Genomic DNA, 12656 nt, shown 5'->3' on the forward strand with positions numbered 1-12656 from the left:
GTTATCAGATAACTATGCCTAGACATAGCGTTAAAGGAATAACTAAGCCTGTTGCATGGTCACCAAGGCTTAGTTATTCATTCAACCTTCCAAGTATGCTTTGAATTTCACAACTATGTCAAAATTTGCATAGTCACAAAGGGTTATAAATGCTCTTTTTTGCATGTGACTAAAAATGAGGCTTAGTTATCAGTTCAAATAACTGATAACTAAATGTCACGTGACCACCACCTAATTAGGGGCCACACATAAAGTCCCATTGTATTAGAGTTGCGTCCCGTTGTACACTTGCAACGCATAGAGCACAACGGCCTTTGCACTGCACGTGTTACAAAAATTGAGAAACAAAGCGAACTTTGTAGGGAATACAACAAGATGAAGCTTCATTTAATGAAGCCTTTTAAATGAAGCCTTTGCACTCTATGCCCCACATGCGTGGAGTGGGACACAGACCTTATATAATGTTTAGGAGAGTGCTCGCACATCATCCATGAAGGCCACTGTGACTATGTGACTATATAGTTACCTTGTTCTTCATTTAACTTTTAGAAAGAAAACCAAAAAGGTGTCGAGCCCAATCGGCTATGTAGAGAGGAGTGTACTGTGTGATAATTGATGTGAAAAGATCAACGAGAGGGGCCGTGTGAACGTCAGTGTCTCCCGCGAAGGCATGACGAGCAAGGTGAGAGCGTCATGTAGCATGACAGAGCGAGAGGTGGATAGGGAGCAATATTGCGTGGACTACAAGTTTACAAGGGTAGCTTTTTATGAGGACGGCGTGCGGATGAAAGGGACCATAATTGGTTCAAGGTTGTGCTATTTGCATACAAAAGCCTCATGAGCTGATCACATCAGTTGGTAATTACTTATATTGATTAGCGTTACTCGGTGACAGACTATATATAAAGAGTCGGGTCGAGGATTGATAGCTATACATACATGTATTAAGGTCTACGTATGGGGCGTGCACCATGCTGTGACAAGCTGGATGAAGGCTTCAGGAAGGGAGCATGGACTGCTGAGGAGGACCAGAAGCTGGTGGCTTTCATTGACAAGAACAAGGGACACGGCAGCTGGAGAACCCTTCCACGGCTGGCAGGTAACTATAAGCTCTCCGAATTCGCTTCTAGCATTTACGTGAACTCCCTCTAAATTTCCCCATCGTCTAATTCCCTGCAGGGCTTCAGAGATGTGGGAAGAGTTGCAGGCTGAGGTGGACCAATTACCTGCGCCCCAATATCAAACGTGGTCAGTTCTCTGTGGAGGAGGAGCAGACTATTACTCAGCTACATGTGCTTCTGGGAAACAAGTGAGTAGCTTAATTAGAGTCTGATTAAGTCGCCCAACACATTCGCTTACGTGCTGAGAATCGTCTTTGATCGATCGTCCTAAATAGGTGGTCCACAATAGCGTCGCACCTGCCTGGACGGACGGACAACGAGGTGAAGAACCACTGGAATACACATATGAAGAAGCGGCTCACGCGCATGGGAATCGATCCCGCCACTCATTGCCCCCTTAATACTACCTCTCACAGGTTCGACCAGACGGCAGGAATCCTGACTTTTTTGCAAAACAAGCACAGCCATGCCAGTGCTTCTCTTCCTGGTCGGCATGTTCTTCCGGACAAGTCATTTTTCAACCACATGGCCCAATGGGAGGTAGCGAGACTGGAGGCTGAGGCCAGGCTGGCGGCCAGATCGACATCCACCAGCTCATCCAGCTCGTCAGCGCGTCCGACAGAGTTGATAGATCGACTGAAGCCAAGCATTGGCGGGGTGAGTGGTGTGCCATGTCTTAGCTGGGTTGGGTCCGACTCTTCGGGCAGCAGCTTGCCTAGTCCAGAGAGCAACAAGTCTGTCAAATTACCAACGCAGGCAGGGATGTGGACGCCAAGCGAACATGGTAGGTGTCGAACTGAGTTCAGTGAGATGCAGATAAGCGGCGGAAGCAAGAGTAAGCTAGTGGGCTCCGCCACCAGCTGTACTACTGCAGATGCAGAGAGCTGCACTAGCGAGTTTAGAGGCTCCACGTCGACGTCTCATAATTATCTACAGGTAGAAGAGCAGCAGCAGCTACAGCAGCTGATGATGATGATGAGCTGTGGGTCCCCTTATATTGAAGAGCAGGAGCTTCAGGCGGCAGCACCCCTCTTCGATCTCCTAATTGGTCCGGCCTCGCCCAACCAACCATGTGAGTCGGGCCCGGCTTACTGGGCCCACCTGCTCAACCATGGCCTTGTGCAGGTGCAGGCAAGCTTGTCCAGCTGCCCGTGTTGATCTGGGTTGTGGGTTCAAACTTCACCTTCATTGACTCAAGGCAGCAAAGATCCGCTTGATTATTTACGCATTCTCGTAACTCAATTGCCCAAAAGCAGCTAGACACTTCAGCTACAAAATCTGTACAGAAAGGCAATTCGTTTATCTCTCAAAAGCACATCCTGTATATAACCAATGGTTGTCATACCATGCTGTAACCTGATAATCATGTAGTGCAGCTATACCATGTTGAAATGATGGCCTGCATGGAAGTGTTATCATGCCATTCATCATGGTCCCTTTTGCACGGAGAGACTGTAGTTTCTCTCTTCACGGGAATAGTACCTATTATATTCACTTTTGGCACCCACCACGTCAAATTCGCCTAGACGACGATCCATGCCTCAATTCTCATGCACCCAGTTGAGAGCGATTGATCCCACCGCTTTCACTTCATTAAAAAGGGCATTTCTAGGGTGCCCCTCCATGTGCCTTTCCTTAAACTTGTGTAAGCACATTTAGGGATTTCTCTTGGTTAGAGAGTTCATTTCACAATATGAACGCTCTAGTCAAAAGAAACCCGCTTGATTAGCCTATTTGATGATGTTTGATACCTTTGGATTGTTCTCGTGTTAAAGTCTTCATTTGTTTCTACCCGTTCAAACGTAGGTTAAATCACCCAAGAAGTGTAGCTAAGTCAGTAACCCCAAGGTTGAAGGTTTGAAGCTCATGGGTTGCGTTCTCTTGGGTACTGTATTCTCTTTTCCTATTGGAAAGGTGGTTCCCATGGTCGTCCCTAGAGGGTGTCATGTACAACACTGTATAGAACTGTAAATACATGATATGTGTAAGTTTCTCTCTACTACCTTCACGACGCTCAATGGTAAAAAAAACATAGGTTAAATCTATGACTTTTGGCAACCACCACATCAAATTTTTCCAGTGGACGATCCATGCCTTGGCTTTCGTGTATCCACTTGGGATGCACCGATTTTACTTCATTAAAAAGGGCATTTTGTGCTAAGGGTGCCCCACCTTCTGCCTATCGTTATACTACATTTAGGCATTTCTCTTGGCTAGAGGCTAGAGCGTTCATTTCACAATATATACAAACAGGCTTGTACATATGGCTTATAGTGTAAGGTGTGAGCTTTATCCTATGTTGGTGTGTATCTCCTCTATCCTACTGTTACCATATGCATGTGGTAGTGATGTGTGTGAACACAGTAGGACCGCCGGGACACTTTTTCCCTTTTTAGGAGGTTTTTTCTCCCGTGCATTGTATATACGCCCATCACTCTAGGGCCATCTATCTTTCCATTGCACACTAACTAACATACTCTCAGCTGTGTGCCTTGAGCTTCCTTTGTCTTCTCCAAGCTGTGTGCGTTTCTCTGCAACCCTAATTCCAACAATTGGTATCAGAGCAGGTTGCGTCCTCTCGGGCTTAGTCGCCAGAGTAGCTCCAACACATGCCTGCTCGCTTTCTTTGATTTCTATGATTCGAGCTCATTTCGACCTCCATTTCCACTATAGCCAGGTCTGCATAGGCAATTTTGTCATTTTGTGCAAAATTTATGTTAGCACCAATTATTGCATAACAGGTCCCATACAGTCTGCTGCGGATTGTGCTATATAGTACGTGTTGGTCTCATGCAGTTTCTTCTCATTTCGGGCAGTTTTCACATCAAGTGCAGGCATTTTCCATGGCTGACAACAACACAGATATGTTCAAGATGTTTGTTGCTGAGGACAGATTGGATGGGGACAATTACGCTATGTGGGCTTACATGATGCAACATGTTCTTGTGTCAAAGGTGAAGTTGTCAAGTTTGATGTATTATGCACATTGTTGTTGCAAGAGTCACTTTCCAGAAAAAACAGGACTAGGCAACGTGTAGTTAATTAAACATGCTTTTATTGCTTCTCAAAGAAAGGGTGGTAACAACAATGTATCCACTTCTTATGGTTCTGCTGCGAGTGACAAAACTTCTGTTCCTAATGCTTCTTCTGGCAGCAATTCGTTTGTAAATTTTGGTGATAAGGGCAAAAAGAAGATGCGTTGCCATTATTGTAAAGCTAATGATCGCTTGATCAAGCAGTGTCCTAAGTTGAATGCCAAAGAGGCTAAGAAGAAAGGGGGTGGTTCCACTGCGAATGCTGGTTCCACTACAAATGTAGCCATTGTTGAGTCTTCTATGAAAGGAGACTGTGATGATGATGTTGATGCAGAATGGGTTTTTAGTGCAGAGTGTACTTACAATCATGCTGTCCATGATGCATGCATGTGAGTTGCTGCAGATTCACATGTGTGGTATTTTGACAGTGGTTCTACAAAGCACATTACCTCACATCGTGAATTGTTCACCTCTCTTGAGTTTATTCCTCATGGGAATTCAGTCACTTATGCCAACAATGCCTCTTATCCAGTTCAGGGGGTTGGAAAGATTGTGCTTAATGCTGCAAATGGCAGTTATTTTACACTTGTTGATGCACTTTATATACCTGGGATCAAGAATAATCTTTGTCTGTATCTGAACTTGCTAGACTTAGACTTGTAGTCAAATTTGTGGATGACAAATGTACAGTTAATGATCAGTTTTGGTGATGAAATTGTTGCATCTGGCCTTTTGTGCCATAGGCCATATAAGCTCACTTTGTATGACAAGTGTGGACAAAATTTTACAAATGCAATTGCAGATTCAAGGGCTATTTTCAGATGCAAAATTGTGGCATGCACGTTTTGGGCATCTGAATTTTACCAGTTTTCTGCGTTTGCAGAAATCTGATATGGTTGCTTCTTTGCCGCCTCTCGAAGCACCTGTCAAACATGTTTGCGAAGGCTGTATTTTGGGTAAGATGAAGCGTTCGAAGTTCCCAAAGGATGGTTCAGTTTAGGACCACATGCAGGTTGCATAGTGATGTTTGTGGGCCCGGCCATGCAAACTCCGTCCTTGGGCAATTACCTTTACTTCGTAACTTTCATTGATGATTACTCCAGGCATGCATGGGTATTTCCTCTTAAAGCGAAGTCCGAAGTTTTTATGTGTTCAAACAATATTTGGCTATGGTTGAAAATGTATCGAAATGTACCATGGGCACCCTCCATTCCGATCGAGGGAGGGAGTATACGTCTCATGAATTTAATGCATTTCTGGCTAGTTGTGGGATAAAACACCAATGTACAGTGCCTTATACACGTCAGAAAAATAATGTTGCTGAGAGGAAAAACAAGTCACTTACGAAAATGGCACAATGTATGGTCAAAAGTCAAGCTTTGACGCATTCTTTTTGGCTTGAGGCCATCATGTGTGCCACTTATGTACTTAACAGGTGTCCTACGAAAGTTGCAATCTATTACACCATATGAAGCATGGCATGATAGAGAGCCTTCTATTGAGCACATGCGTGTTTTTGATTGTTTGACATATGCTTTGGTGCCACAAACACAACGCAAAAAATTGGATGATAAGCCTGTCAAATGTATTTTTGTTGGTTATAGTGCTGAAAGCAAAGGTTATAGGTTGTATCATCCGCAAACAAAGTGTATTTTGGTTTCACGTGATGTAGTGTTTGTGGAAGATTCTGTTCAGCCCTTGCTGTCATGTACTAGAGACAGTAATGTAAGCTCACATAACATTTATGACACTTTTTTGCCTCTTTTCAGTGGTGGAAGTTTGAATGTAAATTCCAATGAGGCAAATGTACAGCCTATGGGGGTTTTCGAAAATGTTACAGATCAACCTATTATTACTGATGCAGATGTACATGATGTACTTGATGAGGAAAGGGCTGAAAATGAGCAAGCTAGAGGTATGCCAAAATGGTTGGTGCATACATTGCGTTACAGTAAATTGGATGCACCTTTGTCTAGTCATACTCGTTCAGGCTCTGGCCTTGCATCTTATGCATCAGATTGTTATGATTTGGTTGTATCTAGCTTACATGATGTTGAGGAACCTCTATGTTTTGATGAAGCACAGAATTCAAAAAATTGGATGGCTGCCATGCAATCAGAATATGATGCACTTATAGAAAATGACACATGGACTTTATGTGATTTTGTCTCTTGACAAAAAGGCCATTGGTATGAAGTGGGTTTACAAGTTGAAACGCAAGCCGGATGGTGAGATTGATCGCCATAAGGCTCGACTTGTTGCAAAGGGTTATGCACAACAAAAATACATAGATTATAAAGAAACTTGTGCTCCCACTTGTCGTATGACTACTGTGCGTTTTCTATGTGCATTGGCAGCTCATTTTGGTTGGGATGTACATCAATCAGACATTGTTACTGCTTTCTTGAATGGTGGCATATTTGAAGAAGTTTATGTAATGTAGCCTTGCGGTTTCGTCAAGAAAGGACAAGAGGACAAACTGTGCAGATGTAAGAAGGCTTTGTATGGGTTGAAGAAATCTCCTCGTGCTTGGTATGAGAACGCTGACATTCATTTGGTCAAACGAGGCTTTTGTAACAGTCCAACAGAAAGCACATTGTATGTAAAGCGTGAGGGTGATGTACTTCTCATTATGGTTCTTTAAGTAGATGATTTGCTGATAACTAGACCAAATGAGAGACATATTGATGAATTTAAGGTTGATTTGAATGCTACTTTCAAGATAAAAGATTTGGGACTATTGCATCATTACTTGGGCATACAGTTTAAGGAGTGTGATGGTGGTATACATTGTGTCAGAAAAGTTACATAGAGACATTGCTATGTAAATTTGGACTTGAGGATTGCAAACCTATTGCCACTCCCATGGAAACAGGTTTAAAATTGAGTCTTCATGATGCTGGTGATCCTGCAGATGTCACTGTTTACCAAACTGCTATTGGATGCCTCATTTATATATGCAACAGGAGGCTAGATATTCAGTTTGCAGTCTCACAGGTCAGCAGATTTATGCATAGCCCAGGGTCTAAGCATTGGCATGTCAAGAGGATTTTTCGCTACCTTAGTGGCACTTTACATCTTGGCTTGTTTTATCCCAAGGGGGAATCATTGCCACCAGACTTACATGCTTTTTTGGACTTAGATTGGGCTGGTTGTTTTGACACGTGAGTATCCACAAGTGGTTTTTGTTTCATGCTTGGCAGTTCATGTATATCATGGTTGAGCAAGAAGCAACCTACTGTGGCCACTTCTAGTTGTGAGGCTAAGTACAAAGTAGTCTTCACATCTACGGTTGAGTGTGTATGGCTCAGACTCTTATGACTAATTTGGGTGTTGGACAGGACACTAACAACACTATCTACACTGACAGCTAGAGCGCATTGGCAGTTGCAAGGAACCCATTTTTTCATAATCGCACAAAGCACATTGAGGTGCATTACCACTATGTCATGGAGAGGCTCTCAGCAGGAGAGAAGAGCTTGGCTTAGGTGCCAACACAGGACAACCTTGCAGATCTTTTCACCAAGGCATTGTCTTGTGAGAAGCTTGAAGCTTTCCGCAAAGCTTTGGGCCTACTCCCCTTTGTGGACTGATCATGTCCTTAGGGCATGTCACTTCCCTTTACTCATGTGCCAGCTCTCGTTCACCGCATCACTCCAGGGGGGATTTGTTACCATATACATGTGGTAGTGATGTGCATGAACACACTAGGACCGCCGGGGAATTTTTTCCCTCTTTAGGAGGTTTTTCCCCTCATGTATTGTATATACGCCCATCACACTAGGGCTATGTATCTTTCCATTGCATAGTGAGTAACATACTCTTAGTTGTGTGCCTTGAGCTTCCTTCATCTTCTCCAAACTGTGTGCATTTCTTTGCATCCCTAATTCCAACACCTACAGGATGCATATGTGGCGCAAAACCATGTGGTAGCATGTGGAAAAGGTACTCAAGGGTGTGGATACCCATGGGGGTCATTACTAGAGGGTGTGAACTCACCTAGACTTAGTTAATGAACCTCTTAAGTGGCTTAAAAGGTCACCCACGAGTTTGCAACCTGTATGGGCTGATTTGGAAGCTCTGTATGATGTCATAAGTGATGCCAGATGAGATGCCTAAGCCATCTCTATATAATGAGCACTTTGTACACACTTTCTATGGAATCAATCAATCTAGTTTTTCCTACACTCTACTCTATCTCCATTGCGTACTCTATTGTGTATTTAACATTGTCATTGACATGCATTAACACCATGAATGATTCTCTTTCTTATCCACCTTGATCATACAAGTGGTATCAGAGCTACGATGAGATTAGCATTCTCTAATTAATCAATCTCTCCTAATTACACACTTAAATCCTCTCTTTCCATCATGTGTTAGTAGCGAATAAGATACACAATCGCTGTGAAAATCTCATGGATTTTGGGCAAGTGCATTGTGAGCCACTACCCTAATCTATGAGAGGTACTTGCGATTATGTAGCAATTAGCGTATATTTTAATTGCACTTGCATTTTACTTTGTTTCTTGTGTTGATTTTTCTGTAACTTGCATTTCAAATTAGCCTTCCCAACTTTGCAATTTCCAAGCATTACTTGCAGCATCTCAACATGTTTTCTGAGCTCTCTTCGACCAACCCTCAAGCACCTCAATCCGACACCCCTAAGTCATCCAATTATATTGCTAAATATAGGTGTGTGTGTGTGTGTGTATGTGTGCATCCTTGTTGAGTCGAGGATAAAACACTATCTTAAGGCATTCTTCAACAAGCAAGGGACGTGGCCCACTTGGCTAGGCCACCGGTTATTAGGTGTTCGCATTCACTACGGTTATGAGTTTAAAAGGATTATTTTAGCGTAAGGAGTATGGGCGGACGTGAATGTCCGTGCTTAGCTTGAGTGAAAAAGGAGGTCGGGTCTGCTAGCAGGGCATCACACGAGCACACTCGGGCGCGAGGCCACTTATTAAACTCCCTTTGTTGGGGATTTTTGCCTCCATTTGGGATCGGTTCCCACACCGCGCGTCCTCGATAGCTGCTTGCGCTTGCCCGTGATGGCTACCCTCTTTCCAACGATCTGATCCTGCCTGCCCGCACTACATGGCCCTACAAAGAACCCAATCTCGGAGGGGATTGTCTTACCCTAACATATTTGATGCTCAATGCTTGGACGCCAAATCTCATCAAGCCAAGCCTATAAAGCTTTTCGGCTCCGTAGCAGCAGTTCCCAAGGCACAATGGGAGAGAAAAGGAGAGATCTACCTTCAAGGGGAGGAGAATTATCATCAATTTTCTATTTTGCATTGGTGCTACTTAGCTTTTCATTTTCATTCAATAAAGCTCTTGAGCAATATACTACACCAACCATGGAAGCAACATCACCAAGATGGTGCGGGTAGCAGAGTTGGAAGACGAAGATGTAGGAGTGGAGGAAGACAAAACAATGAAGCTGTGGCAATGAAATTTTTGCAGACTCTTGGACTAGAGTTGTGTGTTGGACTCCTCGATTGGAGTGTTTATCATAAGTAGTCTCGTAGATTGGGGATGGTTCTCTATATTGGGGATGATGGTCAGCCTGGATTGGCGTAGCTATTTTCTATTGTCATAGTCCAAACTTCAAGGGGAGGTTGTAAGCTGTGAAATTTGTCCTATGTTCCTGTGTATCTCCTCTATCCTATTGGGATGCATATGTGCCACATAACAATGTGATAGCATGTGGAAAAGGTACTGAAGGGTGTGGGTACCCATGGGGGTCATTACTAGAGGGTGTGGACTCACCTACACTTACTTAACGGACCTCTAAAGTGGCCCGAAAGGTCACCCACGAGTTTGTAGCTTGTATGTGCTGATTTGGAAGCCCTGTATGATTTCATCAGTGATGCTAAATGAGATGTCTAAGCCAGCTCTATATAATGAGCACTTTGTACACACTTTCTGTGGAATCAATCAATTTAGTTTTACCTACACTCTACTCTATCTCCATTGCATACTCTATTGTGTATTTAACATTGTCATTGGCATGCATTAACACCATGAATGCTTCTTTCTCTAATCCACCTTGATCCTACATATAGAGGTTTTAAGAAAGTACGTAGTTTCTATTCCCGTCCATGTTGTAATTACTAATGACCAACAATGTCCACAAGGTCTCCACTGTTCATATACCAGGTATACTGGGTCTAGTCGCACTTTCATTAATTAATTAAGGCTCAAGATTCGTTCGCGACTAAAAACTTAAGTGATTTTGAGACTGACATCTAAGGTATAGGCAATGCATGCGTGCCATTTCGGCTTCGAGCGCCCCCCCCCCCCCCCCCCCCCTTCACCTGCGGCACTCCTGTCAACACACACACACAAAATCACAGAAACAGGCTGCGCCATCTGGACTCCATGTCCGCAAAACTACTACACGCAGATTTGCGTCTCAAAACTAGAGAGAGAGAGAGAGAGAGAGAGAGAGAGGCCTGCGCATCCCGCTCTGCACCACCCTTCCTCTGCATCCACTGCCTTGCGACGTCCTCGCCTGCACCTTCCCTGCCTAAACACGATAGCGCAGCGACAAAATATAGCGCAGTCTCGGCTTGCAGCCTCCCTCTCTTTGCGGGTTCCAATCGCCAGACAGCAGACTCATGCACTGCACTTGCTGTGCAAGCTGCCGCAGAGAGGGACTGACGCCCTGCACACTCATGGACTCGACCTCCAGGCTGCCCGCAGAGAGGGACTGACGGAGAGCGAGTGACGCCGTGCACACTCATGCAGTCGAGTTGCAGGCTGCCCGCAGAGACGGAGAGGGACCGAGAGGGACTCTGGAGATCGCGCCGAGCCTGCATTTGACTGCCGCCTGCGTCTCTCTGTCTCTCTCTGTCTCTCTCTCTCTCTCTCTCTCTCCATGCGCCATGCTCAACCTACGTAGACAAAATATCCCTTCGTTCACGCACCTACTCTCACGTGGCCTGTCTCCTTCTCTTCCTCTCTTTCTGTGTCACTTTCACTCTGGTTTTACTTCGCTTTTTTGACGGTATCTCACTAGATACCCATTAATCTGTCCTGCTTACGAAATTGGGCAGACATACTAGCTTTTGCAACAAAAAGTGTGTCTGGCTATGGTAGAAATCCTTGTAGGTATCCATGGCTTATTTGGATAGATGGATGGAAGAGTGACAAGGATTAAGATATCTCGTTGCAGTAGCCCAAAAAATTACAAGGTTTTGTCAATATAATTCACTCACAATTGTGAGTTTTGCTTAATAAAAATAAAAAAAGTAAAAAAAATCTTGTTGCAACCTTCTACCTCCGACTAAAGGGTGGTAGCATGCACCATTGGAAATGAAGTGGTATATATATGGGGTATGAAGAATCAATTAAAAAAGTAAGCTCAAATAGAAGTGTAAAAGCATCACAAAAACGTAAGTTAGTATAAATTTTGATATGACGTGGACAGTGACGGTTGTTCAGACACATAATGTCACCTTGTAATAGTTAAAAGAGGGGATAGTGAGTCATGACCAGTTCTGTGTACAAGTTTTGATTTATTTTTTTGGTAGGAAGCCACGCCAAGAGAGAGAACCGTCTTCATTTTTATAATAATAATGAAAATTTCCACATGCTTAAAGTAATGCCCAATTTCGATGGAGGTTAGGAGATTAACCTTGAAATTTTGTCTACGACTTTTGGTTTTTGGGGCGGTGGCTATGTTTTTGGTTTAGTCATGGCATTAAGAATGAAATGTGGAGAAAGTAAAGTTTGTACCATACTTTTCTTGTATTTTTGCAATCAATAAACTAATTTTTCTACCAAACTTTTAGAAAAAATTGTCCTTGGGGATGCTAAGTGTGAGAGTGTCATTATCTATGAGAGTGGTTGTCATGCCAATGAAGGCCGCATGAGCATGGAGGTCATTCAAGTTAATGTGTATGACCCTCTAATGCAAGCTAACTCCGTCATGGAATCCAAATTTCCTCAAGAAAACTACCCAATATCACTATTTTTGGAAGCTCCAAGAGGTCCCATGAATTCTTTTTGAGCATGGAGGTCATTCTTGTTAACATAGATGACCCTCTAATGACAACTAACTCCATTAGGGAGTGCATATCGATGAAAAAAAACTACTCAATATTAGGTCCCATGAAAACTCCTTGGACATGGAGGTCATCGGCATTAACGTGGATGACCCTCTCAGGCAAGCTAACTTAGATCGATGCAAAAAAAAATATAAAATATTGTTTTTGTTAGCTTGAAGAGGTCCCATAAAATTTTCTTGGGAAAGGGGGTCATCGGCCTTCTCATGCTAGCTAGGCCATAGCGTGAGCAAAGGGTTGGCAAGTATGTATATATATATATATATATAGATAGATAGATAGAGAGAGAGAGAGAGAGAGAGAGAGAGAGAGAGAGAGAGAGAGAGAGGCTTTCGAGAGCCATTTTTGCACGCAATAGGCAATCGCACACATCTAGGTTTCCATAGACGCTTAGAGCAGCCAATGCACACGGCCTGACAGCT

General features: G+C 43.5%; 1 protein-coding gene across 1 annotated transcript; it reads left to right on the forward strand.

Annotated features, from left to right (window-relative positions):
- The first annotated feature begins 832 nt into the window (after positions 1-832).
- On the forward strand, positions 833-2881 carry LOC147422266 (uncharacterized). Its single transcript, XM_086502599.1, has 3 exons — positions 833-1099; positions 1180-1309; positions 1397-2881. The coding sequence occupies exons 1-3, from the start codon at positions 958-960 to the stop codon at positions 2277-2279; spliced, it is 1155 nt and encodes a 384-aa protein (XP_086358725.1). The 5' UTR covers positions 833-957; the 3' UTR covers positions 2280-2881.
- Positions 2882-12656: the final 9775 nt, after the last annotated feature.

Source organism: Adiantum capillus-veneris, chromosome 27 (assembly GCF_014529385.1).
Source record: "Adiantum capillus-veneris isolate H3 chromosome 27, ASM1452938v2, whole genome shotgun sequence".
Classification (NCBI taxonomy): domain Eukaryota; kingdom Viridiplantae; phylum Streptophyta; class Polypodiopsida; order Polypodiales; family Pteridaceae; genus Adiantum; species Adiantum capillus-veneris.